The sequence below is a fragment of the Orcinus orca genome, chromosome 3 (assembly GCF_937001465.1).
Source record: "Orcinus orca chromosome 3, mOrcOrc1.1, whole genome shotgun sequence".
Classification (NCBI taxonomy): domain Eukaryota; kingdom Metazoa; phylum Chordata; class Mammalia; order Artiodactyla; family Delphinidae; genus Orcinus; species Orcinus orca.
In genome coordinates, this window is record NC_064561.1 from 113,026,224 (window position 1) to 113,046,081 (window position 19,858).

General features: G+C 37.5%; 1 protein-coding gene across 1 annotated transcript in view; it reads right to left on the minus strand.

Annotated features, from left to right (window-relative positions):
* Positions 1-1,399: 1,399 nt before the first annotated feature.
* The window catches only part of POLR3G (RNA polymerase III subunit G), a 74,190-nt gene continuing 55,731 nt past the window's right edge, over positions 1,400-19,858 (minus strand). The window contains exon 8 of the mRNA XM_049708439.1: positions 1,400-4,543. Coding sequence (XP_049564396.1) covers positions 4,478-4,543 — 66 coding nt within the window. The 3' untranslated portion in view covers positions 1,400-4,477. The remainder of the gene's footprint in view (positions 4,544-19,858) is intronic.

Here is a 19,858-nt window from a genome sequence, read left to right on the forward strand (position 1 = left end):
CTCCCTGTGCAGCGGGCCCAGGTTCGATCCCTGGTCAGGGAACTAGACCCCACATGCATGGCACAAATAAGAGTTCACATGCCACAACTAAGGAGCCTGCGAGCCACAACTAAGACCCAGTGCAACCAAATAAATATATATATATATTTTTTTTTTTAAGTGGGGCTGGGAGACAAGAAGAGGGAGCTCTCATGCCTTGTGGCAATAGCAGAGCCCAGTAGGGAGAAAGACTCCTCTCCTTTCCTGGCAAAGACTCAGGCAAAGAATAGCTTTTGTTTACTGTAGTCCTTCCAACTTCCTTTTCCTCTCTATGAAAGTGTTCTCCTTTCCTTGCTGTGGGGGTACTTGCATGTGGCTCACCATGGTTGCAGGTCCTGAATTGCTATTCTCTGCTGATCCCAAATAAACCCATCTTTGCTGGAAGACTATTTGGCAGTCTATCTGGTTTAGGTCAACAAGACAAAAAACAAAACAAAAATGATACCAAAGCCCCAGGAAAGTTGACATCTGTACAGTCGTATGAGGGAGGAGCCAGGACAAAGGAGTATGGCAGAAAGGGTTCATACACAGCTTCAGCTAAAGATGGCTTCGCACCTTCCGGAGAAAAGACTTAGGCGTGAGGAAAGGCTTAGTCTCGAGCCCTGGTTGGTTCTAGTTGGGCAAGTTGGGGCTGCTAAAAGCTACTGCTCAGTAGCCAACAGAGGAGGGCCAACTGGAAGAGGCTGAAGAGCTAGCAGGAGCCATGGTCCCCATATTTTCCTGTCTTGCCAAAGCTTTTGGTTACCCCGGCTCTTACCTATTTACAGGTTGTCTAGAGGTGACTAATTTGTCATGATTTATCACAATTATTTTCAAATCTCTAATGTGCCCTGTCAGAACCTTCTCTGTAAAAGATTTGGTTCCTACAGAGATGAAGTGTACAAAGAGTAGTTCCTCCTTAATTTAAGACTAGTTGTTTGACAAGGTAGCAGTCAACCCAGACCACAACAGAAGTTGAGGTGGCATTTTAGAATCAGAAATGTGATGCAAAAAATAAATAAATAACAACATTAAAACTTTTTCTCTCTTGCTTTTTTCATGTGAAATTAATATTTCAGTTTTTCTGTACTTGGTATTATCTCCCTTTTCCAAGTTTCTCATACTCTCAATATTTAATTTTTCTAAAATTAAGTAAAGGATGAATTAAGTGTGATTTTTATGTTCCACTACAAATGTTTTAAATCTTTATCTTCCCAAGTTAAAAATATTCTTCCTCAAGAAGTCCATTTACAAAACCTGATAGTTGTGACTTTGTGAGAACGGTAGCACTGTTTCTATTTCTAAAGGCACAAAAGAACAGGGACTTCCCTGGTGGCGCAGTGGTTAAGAATCTGCCTGCAAATGCAGGGGACGCAGGTTTGAGCCCTGATCCAGGAAGATCCCACATGCCGCGGAGCAACTAAGCCTGTGTGCCACAACTACTGAGCCTGTGCTCTAGAGCCCGGGAGCCACCACTACTGAAGCCCGTGTGCCTAGAGCCTGTGCTCTGTAACAAGAGAAGCCACCGCAATGAGAAGCCTGTGCACCGCAATGAAGAGTAGCCCTCTACTCGCCACAACTAGAGAAAGCCCGCGCACGGCAATGAAGACCGAATGCAGCCAAAAATAAACAAATAAATTTATTTAAAAAAAAATAAAAATAAAGGCATTGAAGAACAAAAATAAAAGCATTTCTCATAGTTAGGTCCAGATGATGCCAAGGGGTAATGTAACATAACTAGGTCAAGCAAACATAAATTTATTAGTCTTTCACACTTTTACTTTCCTTATCTGCAAAATGGAGGTTTTTTTATAATACCTACTGTACAGACTTGTGTGTGGATTGAAAGAGAGAGTGAAGTCTGGTACATAGTGAGATTTCAATAACTGACAGAAAAGCAATGAAATAAAAACAATGATTTCCTACTCTAGCTCTATTTTAGATGTAGTTGACAAAGTTTCTCTTGTGAGTTAACCAATCCAATATTGAAAGCACTATGGTAATTATACATAAATAATTTTGCAAATTTATAATTATATATTTAAAAGCATTTTCCCATTAAAATTTTTAAACAATTTCTTTTCATTGCTATGATATGATGGCATCTGTCTTTAATATATCTGTGTATATTTTATACCAATAAAGAATAGAATATATATGTAATTGCTAAATAGCTCCATCAAATGAACATTAAGATCAAGTAATAGCTGAGCATACATATCACTTTCTAACAAATAGTCTCACCTCCTTATAAATCTAAATATACACAGTAGTAGTATTTGGCCATATATACCGTTTTTTATTATGGCCATATGCAATATCTATTCCATTATTTGGCAAAGAATGAATTAAGTACAATTTTATGTGCTGTAGAAAATATTTTAAAACTTTATCTTGCCAAGTTAAAAGTGTTTTTTCCTCAAGAAATCTGTTTACAAAACATTTACAGAAAATGCTATCTGAGACTTTTTTTACATTAATAATAATTTCTATTTCTTAACAAGAAGCATGTCTCAGAACAGTTTTTCTCATATTTTAAAAGGAATTTGCCCATAAATTAGATACAAATGTGTATGGAATTTTTAATCCTTTAAGAACAGCTAATTAAATCTTTTTTCCTAGTTGCCTCTGGTTTAGGCACGCTGTGTGTGGTACTTCCCGTGGTTTGTCATTTTGCTTTAATGGCAGGGGAAGAAACCAGCAAAGCTCAGTAACCACACTGCATATCAAAATGTCGCCATGGCAGCATTTGTCCACTTGTCAGAGTCGTTCTGTGTGACTCAGCCATTCATTTTGTTGAATCAATATTGAAGCTTTTGAGATTTATTACTTGAGGTTTGGGAGCAAGCAAGGCAAACAAATCCTTCGTTCCTAATATCAAGTTCTATTTGGGTCAAGATTATGATTTCTGTCGACACTTTATTTATGAGGATAGACTATAAGGTTTCCACTCTTTGCATAATTATCTTGTAATAAGCTTACATTTACTTGCCTGATAATACAGTGAAAAAGAATTTAAAGTTTCTAAAAACATTCTGTGGACTGTGGTAAGCTTGTCAAATGCTGAATTCAAATATCTAATTTCCTGGGCGATATGGGGGAGGAGGGCAGGGAGGAGAGATTTTCTTTTGATAGAAAACCTTTAAATCTTTAATATATGATTCCTTAAATTCCATTTTTATATATCCCATCTAGAGGCATAATTAATAAGAACCAGGACAAGCATGTTAACTACTAAATCTTTCTGTTTATTAAGGTCCACTTTCCCCCTTCAACAAATACAAAATTGTAAAACTCATCTTTTCTATTTTCAAATACTGAGATTTCTTCACATTTTTTTTATAATCACATAAGTTTCAAGTGGATAGGGTCACAAAATGAGTCTGATTTCTCAATCTAAATACTCCCTGTGTGTATTTTCAGTTATCACGGGGCTAAATTCAGTGTAGAGCTCATCAATACTGTCCAACAATGAAATGAGAAATTTTCACATGTATGGATCTGCCCGGTGAGACCCTGAAATGTCTTTGAAGCTTCATTGACATATAGGGCAGGCTAATGTGAGAGAGGGCAAGGTTCTCTTCAGTATTCCTCCTTTATACATCTTCCCAGACCCAAGGAGTCTCCCATTTAACATCTTCTGACCTAAGCCAGTCCTACGAGGATCCACACAGGACGCTGTGATGCAATTATCTTCAGTGGGGCGAGTCTACACCAGATAAAATTATGACGTCATCGGGGTTGGGCCATAGGATCTGCTATCCCAGGACTCCCAAGTTCTACCAAGAACTTCTTCAAACTGAGGTAATGTTTATTTTACCAATGGCTGCAAGGAAACAAAGCCACTGCAAACAAAGCTCCCGCTGTCTATTCCCCACATGGGTGGGAAAGTCAAGCCCAGTGGGAAGAGAGGTTTGACTGATGCTATGTTTGGAGATCACACAGGGCCTTGCAAAGTATATGTATGCGTGGGTGCTTGTCTACTTAAAACAGACATCGTTGCCAGCAGCCTTAGACTTAAGTTTGGAGGGCTTTACGTTCCAAATATCCAGTCAGCTTTCTTAACTTAAACAATTTCATACAGCCACAGGAATTTCAACTCATACTGAAATGCATATGAGTACTCTTTGCAGTTTCTGGCTAAGGTAATGAAAAAGTTTTTGAAGTGGATCATGATGATATATAACATCGTGAATGTAATTAATGCCACTGAACTGATGCTTCAAAATGATTAAAATGGCAAACTTTATGCTATATTTATTTTACTATTACCTTTCAACATTAATAACGTTATATATCAAAACCATTGAATTGTACATTTTAAATGGATGAATTGTATGGTACATGAATTATATCTCAAGAAAATGGTTTAAAGAAAGGAAAGAAAAAAAGAGTATTCTGCAGAAAGCTTCCTTGCTTTGTCTGTAGCTTGTATTGTAAGTCAGGTCATATCAGAAAATTACACTGGAATTGTCTCACTTTTCAGAAAATCTAAATTCTTTTGAGTTTTTCTCTTTGTAGGGTTCTGAAAAAGAAAAAAAGGTTTTTAAGATTATGCTTGAAAGAGTACTATGCAGACAAATACAGCCTTAGCATTGCATTAGAGTAATCCCACATGGAACACTCCCAAACAAAATGTTCACTCATACTCCTTAGTTTTTCTTTTTTCTCTTTTTCCTTTTCTTTTTTCTTCTAAAAGCAAAGAAGTGAATTGTGAATATTTCCTACAAGAAATGCTGAGCTGGTTAATTTTTGATAATTATAAAATCACGGGTGGTCACCAGTTCAAAGAAAATCTTTCCCAAATAAAACCAATTATGAGCAGAGATTTTAACTGTGTCCCTTAATCCACTGCCAAAATGCGGTGTCAATAGAACAGAATGTGAAAGCTGCAGCTTTGATATGAAAGGTACTGAAAGTATTCATCTTTTGGTAGTTGTTCTGCCACCATATGGAATGGAATAAAAGAAGAAAGAATTATGCAGCATCAACTTGAATTATGCAATTGGAGAAAAGGAAAAGCAAATCATAACCAGATGTGTCTAAGCATACATTTTTATTATAAAAATTTCCTTTGATATCACCAGGCACCCAACACACTCTGCTGGCAGTGTGAAGTAATTGAAAATAATATAAAAGAAAAAATTTAGACTAACATATATTATCATTTATTTACAGCAGAGAAATACTATCAGAAATGCCTTTAAAACATCAATATTAGGCTGAACCACATGAAACTGATATTTTCTTACGTTAAAATGGTCAAACAATGGCAAAATTGTTGAATAGTAGCAATTTTATATAATTTAATCTAATACACAATTTTCCTCCTAATTTAAAATGGCAGCCCATTCAGTTCTTTATCATCATCATTCAATAGAATAAAAGACATTTATTTAATTTTATGCAGTTTATTTAATTTTAAATTATTTAACATTTTCAGCCCCTTTCCCTAAACACATGAATGAATTAATGTTCCTTTTTCCCCCTTGTTTTTTTCTTTTGATTTTTTTTTTTTGATTTATTTTTTTGTCTGCCTTGGGTCTTTGTTGCTGCACGCAGGTTTTTCTCTAGTTGTGGAGAGAGAGGGCTACTCTTTGTTATGGTACACGGGCTTCTCATTGCGGTGGCTTCTCTTGTTGTGGAGCATGGGCTCTAGGCATGCAGACTTCAGTAGTTGTGGCATGTGGGCTCAGTAGTTGTGGCTCGTGGGCTCTAGAGCACAGGCTCGGTAGTTACGGTGCATGGGCTTAGTTGCCCCACGGCACGTGGGATCTTCCTGGACCAGGGCTTGAACCCATGTCCCCTGCACTGGCAGGCGTATTCTTAACCACTGCACCACCAGGGAAGCCCTTTCCCCCTTGTTTAATAAATATTTTATAAGCTGGATATACTTACAGTTACTTACTTAAAATTTTTCACTCGTCCTTCTGTTAGGGGTACTTTCAGACAGTCGTGAGGCACTTCAGTGGAGGCCCTTCTCTATTTGAGATGATGGTAGGAGGAGAAAACTCTTTTCCAGATTGACTCTGCTCCTATAACCGTTCTACAAAATGGGGACTAAATAATGTGCCAGGCTTCCTCTCTTTGCTACTTTGAGGGGCCCAGAAGCAGGTAGTATGGGCGCGTTGAGGGATTGGAGGAGCTGAGAGAGAGGTGTAGGGCTGCTGGAGTGGGACTGAGTGGAATTTAACCCAAATGGAACTAGAGGGCAAAAGCAGATTCTACTATGGACGACCATCCTACCTCCAATCAGAAACACCACATCTCCTCTAGGGTCTCGAGAGAAAGCCTAGCGCTGGAAAACAGAAGGTAAAGCCAAAGATGAGAAGCTGGCTCATCTTAGGAACAGTGTGAAAGGAGAGAAGAATGGTAAGCAAGAAGAGGGGCAGAATGGGACTGAGTTGAAAGAGACAAAGAACTCTGCCACTGAGCGCTGCCTGCACAACCTAGTTTAAAGATGTAGTACTGGGAGTTGGATGGGGAAGTGGACAAGCACTGTCCATGTTCCAGGCTCAATGACCAGAGCAGAATGGGTTTCCCAACACATGTTTGGCCCATGCTCAGACAACTGTGGTTGGCTCCCATTGTAGGGGCAGGATTTGGGTGGTACTACTGAAAAATATTATGTTGTCAGTGATAATCTCCTCCATTCAACAACTGGAAAAGTTCTGTTTGCAGTTCACACTGTTTGCAGTTCACAAAACTGTGCTTAGCACACATCTCTGGACATTTCCCAGAAGGAGAATAACCATTAAACAACTCTTCCTAAATTAAAGTCAAAGATGAGAGGCAGTCTGGCAGTGATGGAGGATGATGCTGTTTTCCAGAGTTACCTGAGGAGAAATACTGGAAAGGGGTTCCACACCAAAGTAGCCAGTTTATTAAATTAACTCAGTTTTATTCTTTCTCACCACTGACTCATTAAAGCTACGCTGCATTCTTCTCTGTCCCAGGATGAAATCTTGGGTGGATCCCATGTTTCACATTCACTTTTCAATTACTAACAAATGATCTCATGCTCAGATAGTATAAGCAAAGCTTAACCTCCCTCCCATTTACGCTTTGAGAGTCAGTCTGTTCTTGCTTGTGTCTGATCCAGGTGATAAAGCCTACAATGGAGAAGGAGGGCGTGGTCATTCTTTTTCTCGATTCCTCCCAACTCTTTTTTTTTTTTTTTTGCGGTACGCGGCCTTCTCACTGTTGTGGCCTCTCCCGTTGCGGAGCACAGGCTCCGGACGCGCAGGCTCAGCGGCCATGGCTCATGGGCCCAGCCGCTCCGCGGCATGTGGGATCTTCCCGGACCGGGGCACGAACCCGTGTCCCCTGCATCGGCAGGCGGACTCTCAACAACTAGCGCCACCAGGGAAGCCCCCTCCCAACTCTTAAACTTATCCATTTTACTGTGCTCTTTTATGGGTCCTTCAGATTTGGAAAGAAGGGAAAGAGATATATAGAGGTAAAGAAATGTTCTTTCCTAAATGAGTTCTTCGAAGAGTCTCATCTATGGGGATCTCCGACATGGAAGGGCTATGTTTCCCTGGGCAGGCCACTTACAATTAACCTTTCAGCCCCTGCCTTCTCACAGTCTGTCACAGATCCTGAGGGTAGGGGTCGCTTCATTCTTCCAGATATACCTCTTGAGTGTGGTATCTTTAAAAGATTTAGACTCTCTCTCATGTCCACAACTGACCCTCAGAACACACCTTTCCCTTGCCATCACTCTACCTCAGAGCAGCGTCAAGCTCACCTTTTGACTTTTTTAGGATGAGTCAGGTACCAGTCTATCTGTCCCTCAAACTCCATGTCAAGTTCTCTAAACGATTCTCTGACTCTCTACCACTCTTGCCTGGGGGTGGCAGAAGTGGAATGCACAGCACGATGACAGCTCTCTCCAAAGGAATTCTCACGACAAGCCTCAAGATCAATCTCCTGGATTCCACTTATATACCCTGTAGGTAAAAGATAAAAATCACAAAATCAGTTATCAGTCTCTTTACAATGTTAGTTAGTGGTTAAGTTTGCAGATTCTAGAACAACTGAGCTCAGAACTCTGCTCTATACTATTTACTAGATAGCTGACCTTAGTTAGACAAGACACAATCTCTCAGCATCCTTACAAAGTACTGGAACCCATAAGAAATAAAAGAAATACCTACAACAAATTGTTTTAAAATTAAGTGTGTTAAGTACTTAGAAAAGTGCCTGGTCCCCAATAAGGAGGCAAATCTACACATTGTGTGTCTTTTTTTTTTTTTTTTTTTTTTTTTTTGCGGTATGCGGGCCTCTCACTGCTGTGGCCTCTCCTGTTGCGGAGCACAGGCTCCGGACACGCAGGCTCAGCAGCCATGGCTCAAGGGCCCAGCCGCTCCACGGCATGTGGGATCCTCCCGGACTGGCGCATGAACCCGTGTCCCCTGCATCGTCAGGCGGACTCTCAACCACTGCGCCACCAGGGAAGCCCCATTGTGTGTCTTTTGATATGATGCACTGAGAAGTACCCAACATCACCCATGTAGGATTCTTGTCCCCCAAAATTTAACCAGAATCTAATCATGAGAAAACAATCAAACAAATCCAAATTGAGGTACAGCTACAAAACAACTGCAGACTAGATTTCTCAAAAATATCAAAGTTGTGTAAGATAAAGTAACTGAGATGGGGGAGGAGAGCTGGGGGACTCTTCTAAATTAAAAGAAACTCAAGAGGCATGAAAACTAAATGCAATGCATGAACCTTGATTAAATCTTGGATCTTATTTTAAAATAAATAAATAAAAACAAAAAGAAAACAGATAAAGGACATAATCAGGACAATCTTGGATGTCTACATGTAAACTGAATATTAGAGAATATGATTTTATCATATTATATTTCTTGAGTTAATGTCCTCCTCAGGAAATATAACATATGCTGAGGTATTTAGGGATGAAGAGTCATGAAGTCTGTACCTTATTCTCAAATTATTCTTCAAAATATTATATTAAAAATAAAAATAATAGTCCAATACACATAACAAATCTCTTAGAACAATAATTGGCACATAATCAATAATCAGTAAATTATGTATTATTAGCATAGCTACCTAGATAACAGGAAAAATCACATTTGAAATTATTATACATTTGTCAAATTGAAGTACTGTACTGAATTATGAATTTCCTAACATCTTTCCTAACATTCCACTGTACATATATACCACATCTTCTTTTATCCATTCATCTGTCGATGTACATTTAGGTTGCTTCCATGTCTTGGCTATTGTGAATAGTGCTGCAAGGAACATTGGGGTGCAGGTATCTTTTTGAATTATAGTTTTCTCTGGATATACGCCCAGGAGTGGGATCCCTGGATCATATGGTGTCTCTACTTTTAGTTTTTAAAGGAACCTCCATACTGTTCTCCATAGTGGCTGAACCAATTTACATTCCCACCTACAGTGTAGGAGGGTTCCTTTTTCTCCACACCCTCTCCAGCATTTATTATTTGTAGACTTTTTAATGTGGCCATTCTGATTGGTATGAGGTGATACCTCATTGCAGTTTTGATTTACATTTTTCTAATAATTAGTGATGTTGAGAATCTTTTCATGTGCTTGTTGGCCATCTGTATGTGTTCTTTGGAGAGATGTCTATTTAGGTCTTCTGCACATTTTTTATTGTTTTCTTTTTTTATATATATACTAAGCTGTATGAGCTGTTTGTATATTTTGGAAATTAATCCCATGTCAGTAGTATCATTTACAAATATTTTTCCCCCAGTCAATAGGTTGTCTTTTCATTTTGTTTATGGTTTCCTTTGCTGTGTAAAAGCTTTTAAGTTTAATTAGGTCCCATTTGTTTATTTTTGTTTGTATTTCCATTACTGTAGGAGACAGATCCAAAAAAAATTTGGATTTATGTCAAAGAATGTTCTGCCTATGTTTTCCTCTAGGAGTTTTATAGTAGCCAGTCTTACATTTAACTCTTTAATCCATTTTGAGTTTATTTTTGTGTATGGTGTTAGAGAATGTTCTAATTTCATTCTTTTACATACAGCTGTCCAGTTTTCCCAGCTCCACTTATTGAAGAGACTGTCATTTCTCCATTGTATATTCTTGCCTCCTTTGTCATAGATTAACTGACCATAAGTGTGTGGGTTTGTTTCTGGGCTCTCTATCCTTTTCCATTGATCTATGTGCCAGTACCATATGGTTTTGATGACTGTAGCTTTGCAGTATAGTCTGAAGTTAGGGAATGTGATTCCTGAAGCTCTGTTCTTCTTTCTCAAGATTGTCTTGGCTATTCAAAGTCTTTTGTGTTTCCTTGCAAAATTTTTAAATATAATATTTGTTCTAGTTCAGTGAAAAATGTCATTGGTATTTTGATAGGGATTGCATTGAATCTGTAGATTTCTTTGGGTAGTATGGTCATTTTAACAATACTAATTCTTCCAATTCAAGAACACAGTATATCTTTCCATCTTTTTGTGTTTTCTTCAATTTCTTTCATCAGTGTCTTATAGTTTTTTGAGTACATGTCTTTTATCTCCTGAGGTAAGTTTATTCCTTTTGCACAGCAAAGGAAACCATCAACAAAACAAATAAACAACTTACTGAATGGGAGAAAATATTTGCAAATGATATGATTGATAAGGGATTAATATCCAACATATGTAAACAGCTCATACAACTCAACATCAAAAAAAATTTTTTAATGGGCAGAAGATCTGAATAAACATTTTTCTAAAGAGGAAATGCAGAGGGCCAACAGGCAGATGAAAAGATGCTCACCATCACTAATCATCAGGGAAATGCAAATCAAAACCACAATGAGATATCATCTCACACTTATCAGAATGGCTATCTTCAAAATGAACACAAATAACAAATGTTGGAGAGGATCTGGAGAAAAGGCAACTCTCATACACTTTTGCTGGGAATGTAAATTGGTACAGCCAACTAGAAACAGTATGGAGATTTCTCAAAAAACTAAAAATAGAATTACCACATGACCCAGAAATTCCACTCCTGGGTATATATAAAAAACAAAAACACTAATTCGAAAAGATACACACACTTCAAAGTTCATAGCAGCATTATTTACAATTGCCAAGATATGGAAGTGATCTTCTGTCCAGCAACAGAAGAATGAGTAAAGAAGATCGGTAATACGTACAATGGAATACCACTCAGCCATAAAAAAGAATGAAATTGTCATTTGTAACAACATGGATGGACTTGGAGGGTATTATGCTACATAAAATAAGTTAGACAAAAATAGACAAATACCATATGATGCCACTTATATGTGGAATCCAAAAAATACAACAAACTAGTGAATATAACAAAAAAGAAACAAACTCACAGATATAGAAAAAAAAACCTGATGGTTACCAGTGGGGAGAGGGAAGGAGAGAGGGGCAATATAGAGTTAGGGGATTAAGAGGCAGAAACTATTATGCATAAAATAAGCTACAAGGATATACTATACAACACAGGGACTATAGACAATATTTTATAATAACTATAAATGGACTATAACCTTTAAAAACTATGAATGACTATATTGTACACCGGTAACTTATATAATATTGTATATCAGCTCTAACTCAATTAAAAAAAATTTTTAAAAAGTTAAAAATAGGGGCTTCCCTGGTGGCACAGTGGTTGAGAGTCCGCCTGCCGATGCAGGGGACACGGGTTCGTGCCCCAGTCCGGGAAGATTCCACATGCCGCAGAGCAGCTGGGCCCGTGAGCCATGGCCATTGAGCCTGCGCATCCGGAGCCTTGCTTCACAACGGGAGAGGCCGCAGCGGTGAGAGGTCCGCGTACTGCAAAAAAAAAAAAAAGTTAAAAATAATTTTAAAAAATCAATAAAAGAGAAAAAAAGAAATTAATTGATTATAGATGCATAGGTTTATTTCTGAACTCAATTTTATTCCATTGAAAATATTCTGTATGTCTATCCTTATGCCAGTACAACACTGTATTGATTAGTTTAGCTTTGTGGTTAAGTTTTGAAATTGGAAAACATGAGTCCTCCAACTTTGCTTTTTTTTTTGTTAAGAGTGTTTTGACTGTTTGGAATCCCTTGCCATTCGTTATGAATTTTAGTATTAGCTTTTCCATTTCTAAGTCCATTGGGATTTTGATAGAGATTGCATTGAAACTGTAGATCACTTTTGGGGAGTATTTCCATCTTAAAAATCATAAGTCTTCCAGTCCATGAATACAGGATGCCTTTCCATTTATTGATGTTGTTTTAATTTTTTCGGCATTGTTTTGTAGTTTTTTGTGCACAAGTCTTGCACCTTCTTGGTTAAATATTTATTTAACCAAGTGTTTATTCTTTTCAGTGCTATAATAAATGGAATTATTTTCTAAATTTTCTTTCAGATTGTTCATTGCAGTGTATAGAAATACTAGTGATTTTTATGCATTGATCTTGCATCCCACAACTTTGCTAAAGGTATTTATTAGAACTAATGACAGGTGGATTCTTCCGTTTGCTCTGCATTTGGTCTGTTGTTATATATTGTTTTGGTAGAAGTATATGAAGAAAATCCAGCTTCTCCTATTTATTTAGTTAAGATAGGAAAAAAGAATTTTAGCAAGTTTTTCAGATAATTATAGATATTTGTCTTTGATAACTATATCAAGTCTCAGTAAGTGATAGTTTCTTAAAGGTTAGCTGCAATGTGGCATGTGAAATCATATCAATAAGCATTTTTTATTTACTCACATTAAAATCCCTTGGTCTTATACTTTACATTTTTAAAAAATATTTATTTATTTATTTGGCTGTACCAGGTCTTAGCTGTGGCACGCAGGATCTAGTTTCCTGATCAGGGATGGAACCCGGGCCCCTTGCATTGGGAGTGCAGAGTCTCAGACACCAGGGAAGTCCCCCTTGGCCTTATACTTTAAATGCATCTTTTATCTGTGCATGATTTTGTAACACTGTACATTTGGAAAATATTAGGTATACTGAGTTATGAACATTGTTTAAGAGTTGATACTTTTCATAATATATTTGAAAAACCATGTTATTATAATATCACCACCAATTTCATCACAAAATTCTTTCAGTTTTGGGAAGCTGCCAAACTTATAGAGGCAATAAAAGTTTTCTAAAATCTAAATTTTGTTTGAGATAAAGCTTGAATTTTATCAATGGTAGCAAATGCTGTCTTGTTTTCCTTGAAGTAACTGGCTTACTCTGTCCATTTCCAAGAAAATGTCCACCAAATATCCAAGTCTTATTGACCATAGTTTTTCTATCAGTCATTCTATTAAATTTGTGTCCGATGATAAAAATGGCTTGTTCAGCTTCCAACTCAACTCAAGGGCTTTTCTTCCAAACAACCACTGTACTTTGATATGTAGTAGAAGAACTTTATGCAGCTTTAACATTTCATCAGAAAGAATAATAATAAGTAGTCAAGGGTTGAAATTTAATAATTAAGGAACATTCTCAAGTAAAGGTTTTTTTTTTTAAAAAAAATGAGTATGGAGAATTCCCTAGCAGTCCCGTGGTTAGGACTTGGCCCTTTCACTGTTGCAGGCCCAGGTTCGATCCCTGGTTGGGGAACTAGGATCCTGCAAGCTGCGTGGCACGGCCAAATAAATGAATAAATAAATAAAATTAAAAATAAAAAATGAGTATGTAGCAGTGAGCAATATAATGACTACTAATATAGTTTGATGGCACGGCCTTGATTCATTCACGCAAGTACAAATGATACCACAGTGAGCAAGGCAAATAACTTAGAATGATTGCAAAATAGTTTTGACCTTGAGGACTCTATGAAGGAGTCTTGGGGATTGGCAAGACCACACTTAGACAAGTTTGGCAGACCACACTTTGACAAAAGCTGGTATAGCTATTGAAATGTCAGTTTTGCATAAAACTGCCTTAATTCACAAATGTTGAAAGAAGTGGATGTTACCATTCTTATCATAATCTCCTTGTTGAAGTTTTCCAGTCTACTAGCAATGCCTTTAGGTGCTCTCATTACACACACCCAACCAGCGTAGTCCCCACTTTCAATTATTATGAAATTGGAATTTTAATGGGGAAAGGACAGATATTTAGAGAAAGGTGAATATGGCTCATGGAAGGTAGGACAAGGCAGGAAGAAAAAAGATTTAGTATAAACCCTTTCGTGTATTCACATCACATTCACCACCAAACTCTATCCCATCCAGTTGCTAAAACCAAATAAAGCAGAAAAGCTAGCATATCTATTTTACCAGACTAGATTATGTAATGGTTTTAATGGCTTTTATCTTATGAGCAACCATAATTTTTTATTTTTTATTTTTTTATTTTTATTTTTGGCGGTACGCGGGCCTCTCACTGTTGTGGCCTCTCCCGTTGCGGAGCACAGGCTCCGGACGTGCAGGCTCAGCGGCCATGGCTCACGGGCCCAGCCGTTCCATGGCATGTGGGATCTTCCTGGACCAAGGCACAAACCCGTGTCCCCTGCATCGGCAGGCGGACTCTCAACCACTGCGCCACCAGGAAAGCCCTACCATAATATTTTTATACAAAGAATTATTCTTTCTCAAGCTAATGCCTTCTTTTGCATCAGCATTAATTATAAAATCTATATAAATTGTCTTCACAAAGCCAAGAGTAATACACAAGGAATTTTCTTCTGAGGACTGCTGTAGTGAAGCAATAAGATTTAGAAATCTTTATAAACAAATTATTCATTTATATTATGTTATGCTATAGATAAGCAAATCTATAGTGTAACCTTAAAGGCAAGGTAATAAAAGGGAAGTAAATCAAGTTTCTATTAATACAAATCGATTCTCCTATAAAATAACAGATTAGATTTAGAATATTAGAAAGGAAAATAAGTCCTTTTCAAAATAACAGATCAAAAAAAAATGAGTTTCAGTCTGTTTCTTCTTAACAGACTGTTCACTGGTCAACATACACCATTGCCAAGCACACTATTCTGTGGAAAGGAAGGAAGGTTCCACTACTCTCGTTATATGCCGCAGCGGGTAAATCCAAGTGTGAAACCCTCTTTGAAGTCAGCAGGCATTCTTTGCTTCAAATAATTCTGAAAGGATTTAGAAGCCCGATAGGACTAAAGCTTGGAAAAAAGAGGAAAAAAATCAGCTCAACCTTAACTGTAAATAAAAGAAAACATGGTGAGAAGGGAGAAGGGAAACTTAGATGCAGCAATTGCTACAGTGGTAAATCTGCCTTATTTAGTATTAACAGGGAAAAGAGACTCACTAATGAAGGTATACAAGAAGGAACCAGTGAAAAATATCTTAAAAACCAAAATGGAGCAACCTCACGAAATTGGGTGCTTTGAAAAAATATTTTTAAACCAAGTATTTTTAATCCAAATCAATCTGATATATTATGTTCTCTCTGATTCACGCCAACCTCTTTCCTGCTCTAGTTACTGCAATAGCCTCCTAACTGATCTACCTGCTTCTATCCTGGCTCTCCTAAATGATCCATTTAAAAGGTAGATAATGTCCTCCTCTGCTCCAAACCCTCCCATGGTTTCCCATCTTGCTGGGAGTAAAAGCCCAAGTCCTGGGAATGGCCTACAAAGTCCTATCTGATTTGTCTCCCTCTAACCTCATGTTCTGTTGCTGTCTGACCTTGTGCAATCCACTCCAGCCACGCCGGCCTTCTTGCTGTCCCTCCAATACACTGCACAATTCCTCTAGACCTGGCGCTTGGCTGTTCCTTCTGCCTGGCAAGCTCTCCTCCCATGTGCCAACATGGCTCACAAACTGACTCTCTTCAGGCCTGTGTCTATCACTTTTTCAATCAGGCCTTTCCTTACCTACCCAATTGCAAAAGCAACCCCCACCCCACCCAAAACACTGCAAAAAAGAATGTCTATACGTATATAACTGAGTCACTTTGCTGTACAGCAGACATTGGCATAACATTGTAAATCAACTTCAATAAAAACAACAAACTACGGCAACCTCCTTCCCTACTTAGTTTTCCTCCATTAAATTATCACTATCTAACATACTAATGTTTCATTTATTTATTTTATCTCTCTTCCACCACAAGAAACTCAGCTCCATGAAAACAAGGATTTGGGCCGGATTGTTTACTACAGATCCCCAGTGCTTAAAACAGAGCCTGAAATCCAGTAGGTGCTTAGTTAATATTTGTCAAATGAATAGATGTAATTTCTGTCTATATTTTGTCAGATGAGCACTACCTTCTCATTAGGTATATGCACCTTGCTGTTCTATGATTCTTTATATGGGCATGGAAGCTTTGCTTTGAATTTCTATCTTGTCTTTTCAAATACTGTTGGTTAAGCTAAGGACTGTCACAGGAGTGGTCTCTTAACTATCTAGAAAGACCTAGACTAGAACAAGAAAACACTTTTGTGTCTTCATTTTGGAGACCTTTCCATGTATGTCTTCATTTTTTCTTTATGCTTCCCCACCTCCTGATCTTCCTGACTCCATGAACACATTACTGAATACCTAAGAAATCTAACTGGATATCCACTCTCTGGACTTTATTTTGACTTGCCCTCCAATTCCAGATGCCCTCACCCAGTTCCATTGACTGGGTCATCTATCATGTTTTCCTTTGGTGAAGTGGACTCAATTAATTCTGTCTGACCATCATAGGTCGTTGGAGGAGTAGGCAAAGCAATAAGCAGGTTATAGATGCTAGGGCATTCACCTGCCCCAATTTACTTATGTGGCCACAGTAATTGTAGAGCTCACAGGAAACAAGGCATTTCAAATTATAGTCTACTTGGGATTTCCCTGGTGGTGCAATGGTTAAGAATCCGCCTGCCAATGCAGGGGATATGGGTTCGAGCCCTGCTCCAGGAAGATCCCACATGCCACGGAGCAACTAAGCCCGTGCGCCACAACTACCGAGCCTGCACTCTAGGGCCCACGAGCCACAACTACTGAAGCCCGTGTGCCTAGAGCCCGTGCTCCTCAACAAGAGAAGCCACCACAATGAGAAGCCTGTGTACCACAACGAAGAGTAGATCCGGCTCACCGCAACCAGAGAAGGCCCGTGTGCAGCAACGAAGACCCAACACAGCCAAAAATAAATAAATTTATTGAAAAAGCAAACTATAGTCTACTTAATTGTAAACATATATAACTATTGCTTTCTATGTGTAACAACTACCTAGCTAAAGAATTTAAGAATAGTATTTTGAGTCTAGTTTTCATCTAGTACCGTCTGTATAGATAGAGACTTTTGAAGTCATTCAAGTCACAGTTAATATCCCTGACATTTATTTGCATTTATAAGCATTTATATTTGCATATATAAATGCATTTATAATTGCATTTATAAGCAACTCTGAATTCCTGAAGTATACTTGACTCTTCTTTTATCCACGTTATGGCAGAGCTGTGATTATGATAATCGCTATGCTTTAAAATCACAGGGTGAACAGCAACTAGGGAGCTCATCTGGTTTATCTCTAGCAGAACATAATCTGAATCATGCAGTCTGGTTTGTTGGGTTTTTTCAAGACTTTTGGAGAAGAGACACAATAATTTTTTCTACATATAGTTTGAAGATCAGAGATGAGGGGTTTTTTAGGTTTCCTCTCATAATCCAGTTTTAAATTCATTTAAGTATTTCCTTGGTGTACTACAGTCTTTTGCTTCTAGAAAGTAGAATGAGAAGGAACAGCTGATAAAAGGATACAAGAAGGAGCAAAGATTTAAGAAGCAAGGATGAAAGAAACCTGGCAGAGGGAAATAAAGAAGAAATATAAAAATAATTAAATGTTCCATTACTCTTTCATTTTTTTGATTTCCAAGAACCAGATTTGATCTCGTTCTTTTTTACAGACACTCACTACTTGAACACAAGGTACAAAGAGACTCAGGAATGATTAAGGAGTGCATGGTTGACTATTGGTTAACTGTGGATAAAACAAGTCCAGTTATTCATCAATAATATGTGTTCAGTCTTAATATTTTTAAATAATAATAAAAGCACATGGTAATAAAAATTCAGTCTATGTAGAGAGGTCTAAAAAGAAAAGGCAAAGTTTCCTGCCACATCTAGTCCTTTCAATCACTGTTAAAAATTCCTTTAGTAATTTTCTAGAAAGAAAAATTAAATGCATTTTCCTATATAGATATATGAATGTGTGTGTGGGGGGCGATGAGGGCTGTGCATTTAAAATTTTATTACAAAAGAATAACATACCTCCTATGTGGCAGCTTACTTTTTTCTCTTTAAAATACGTTTTGGAGACCTTTCCATGTATCTAGTCATGGAAGCTCCATGAATAAGGAAACTTTGTCTTTTTAAGCATTGTACTCCCAATGCCTAGAACAAAGGTCTCACAAATACTTTTTCTCCAGAAAAAATGTGTTAGGTAAATGAATGAAATGAATAAATTAGAAAATAAGAAAAACAACTTCATTGTTTTGAGCAAAGGCATAATATTGCATTATTTAAATGTACCAGAAGTTTCCAGTCTGTTATTGATGAACATTTAGAATATTTTCAGATTTTTGGCTATTACTGTAGTAAACATTCCTGAACCTATCTGTTAAATCTTACACGTTTATCTGTAAGTGAATCCAAGGTAATTACTTTGCAATGTACTAGTTCAGTCAATTGCATTTTTAACTTTCACATTTCCAAGTAACACTCCTAACTGGTTGCATCACTTTACACTCTTATTAAAATACAATTTTTATTCTGGGGCAAACCACAAAACCTAAATGTTTAATGTCAGAAATACACATTCATAGAAACTACATATTCTTTCATCTACAGCCTTTTAATAAAAACTGTGTCAGATGAGATCTAAAAAAACTGAAAATCCTTGTGGCCTTGCTCAGCACTAGGGACATCCTTTTTCTCAAGGACAAAGTACTGGTTCCTTCTGGCCAGCTTTTTGGAACTTGGCCAAAATTCATGGCTAACTGCTTCCTTTGTATATTCTAATAATAAGATATAATTCTATTAGTGTCTTTTTGTAAAAAGCTCAATAACTGCACCTTTGTCAAATATAAATAATGGTTCAAGAGCATGCACATGTCATTGAGAAAGTATTTATACAAAGGAAACAGGTAGCAGTCCTGTAGAAGTGCTTGAAATTCTATCTCTCGGGCTTTCACATGGATTCCACTGCCTATTGACATTAAAATAAGAAAAGTAACCTATATGCAGAAAGAAGGTTGTATTCACATTAACATTCATGAAGGCTGAGCAGCTTGAGCCCTACACATCAAGTAGGGAATATATCCTTTGTTTACCGATGAGAAAATGTCTCAGTGATAAATGGTTACAGACAGGGGTGTCACAAGGGCAACAGCATACAGAACAGCTCCGACAAACTTAAAAAACATTTTTTTTTAAAAGTCTTCTTCTCCTCCAGTTCTTTTTGCAGATTGTGGAGCACAGTGCCTATCCCCTCAAATAAAAGAAAAATATTGCAATGCAGAATTCCTAACCTTTACTGAGGCACCTCCCAGAAAACAAAAAACACACTCTTTGAGAATAATTTGAAACAAAGCTTCAAAGGTTTCATGATGCATAAATATTCAGACATTCTGAAAAGAAGTGCCCTACACCCTGCACCCTGCCTGTTTGGGTCTAAAATGTATATTGTTATAAGACAGCACGGTCGTCAAAGTGCAAAGTCTAACGTCAACACTGGGAGACGTTAGGCACATCGTTAAAACGCTTTACACTCATTTACATAAATTCAAACACATTATCATACTCATTCAGTAAATTTCTGAGAAGAATCATATATGAGGTCATGAATTTGTCATTTTTCAAACTAATATCTTATTGACTCCAAAACTGACTTGGTAGACTTTCAGTTAATTTTCAAAACAAAATAAGTTA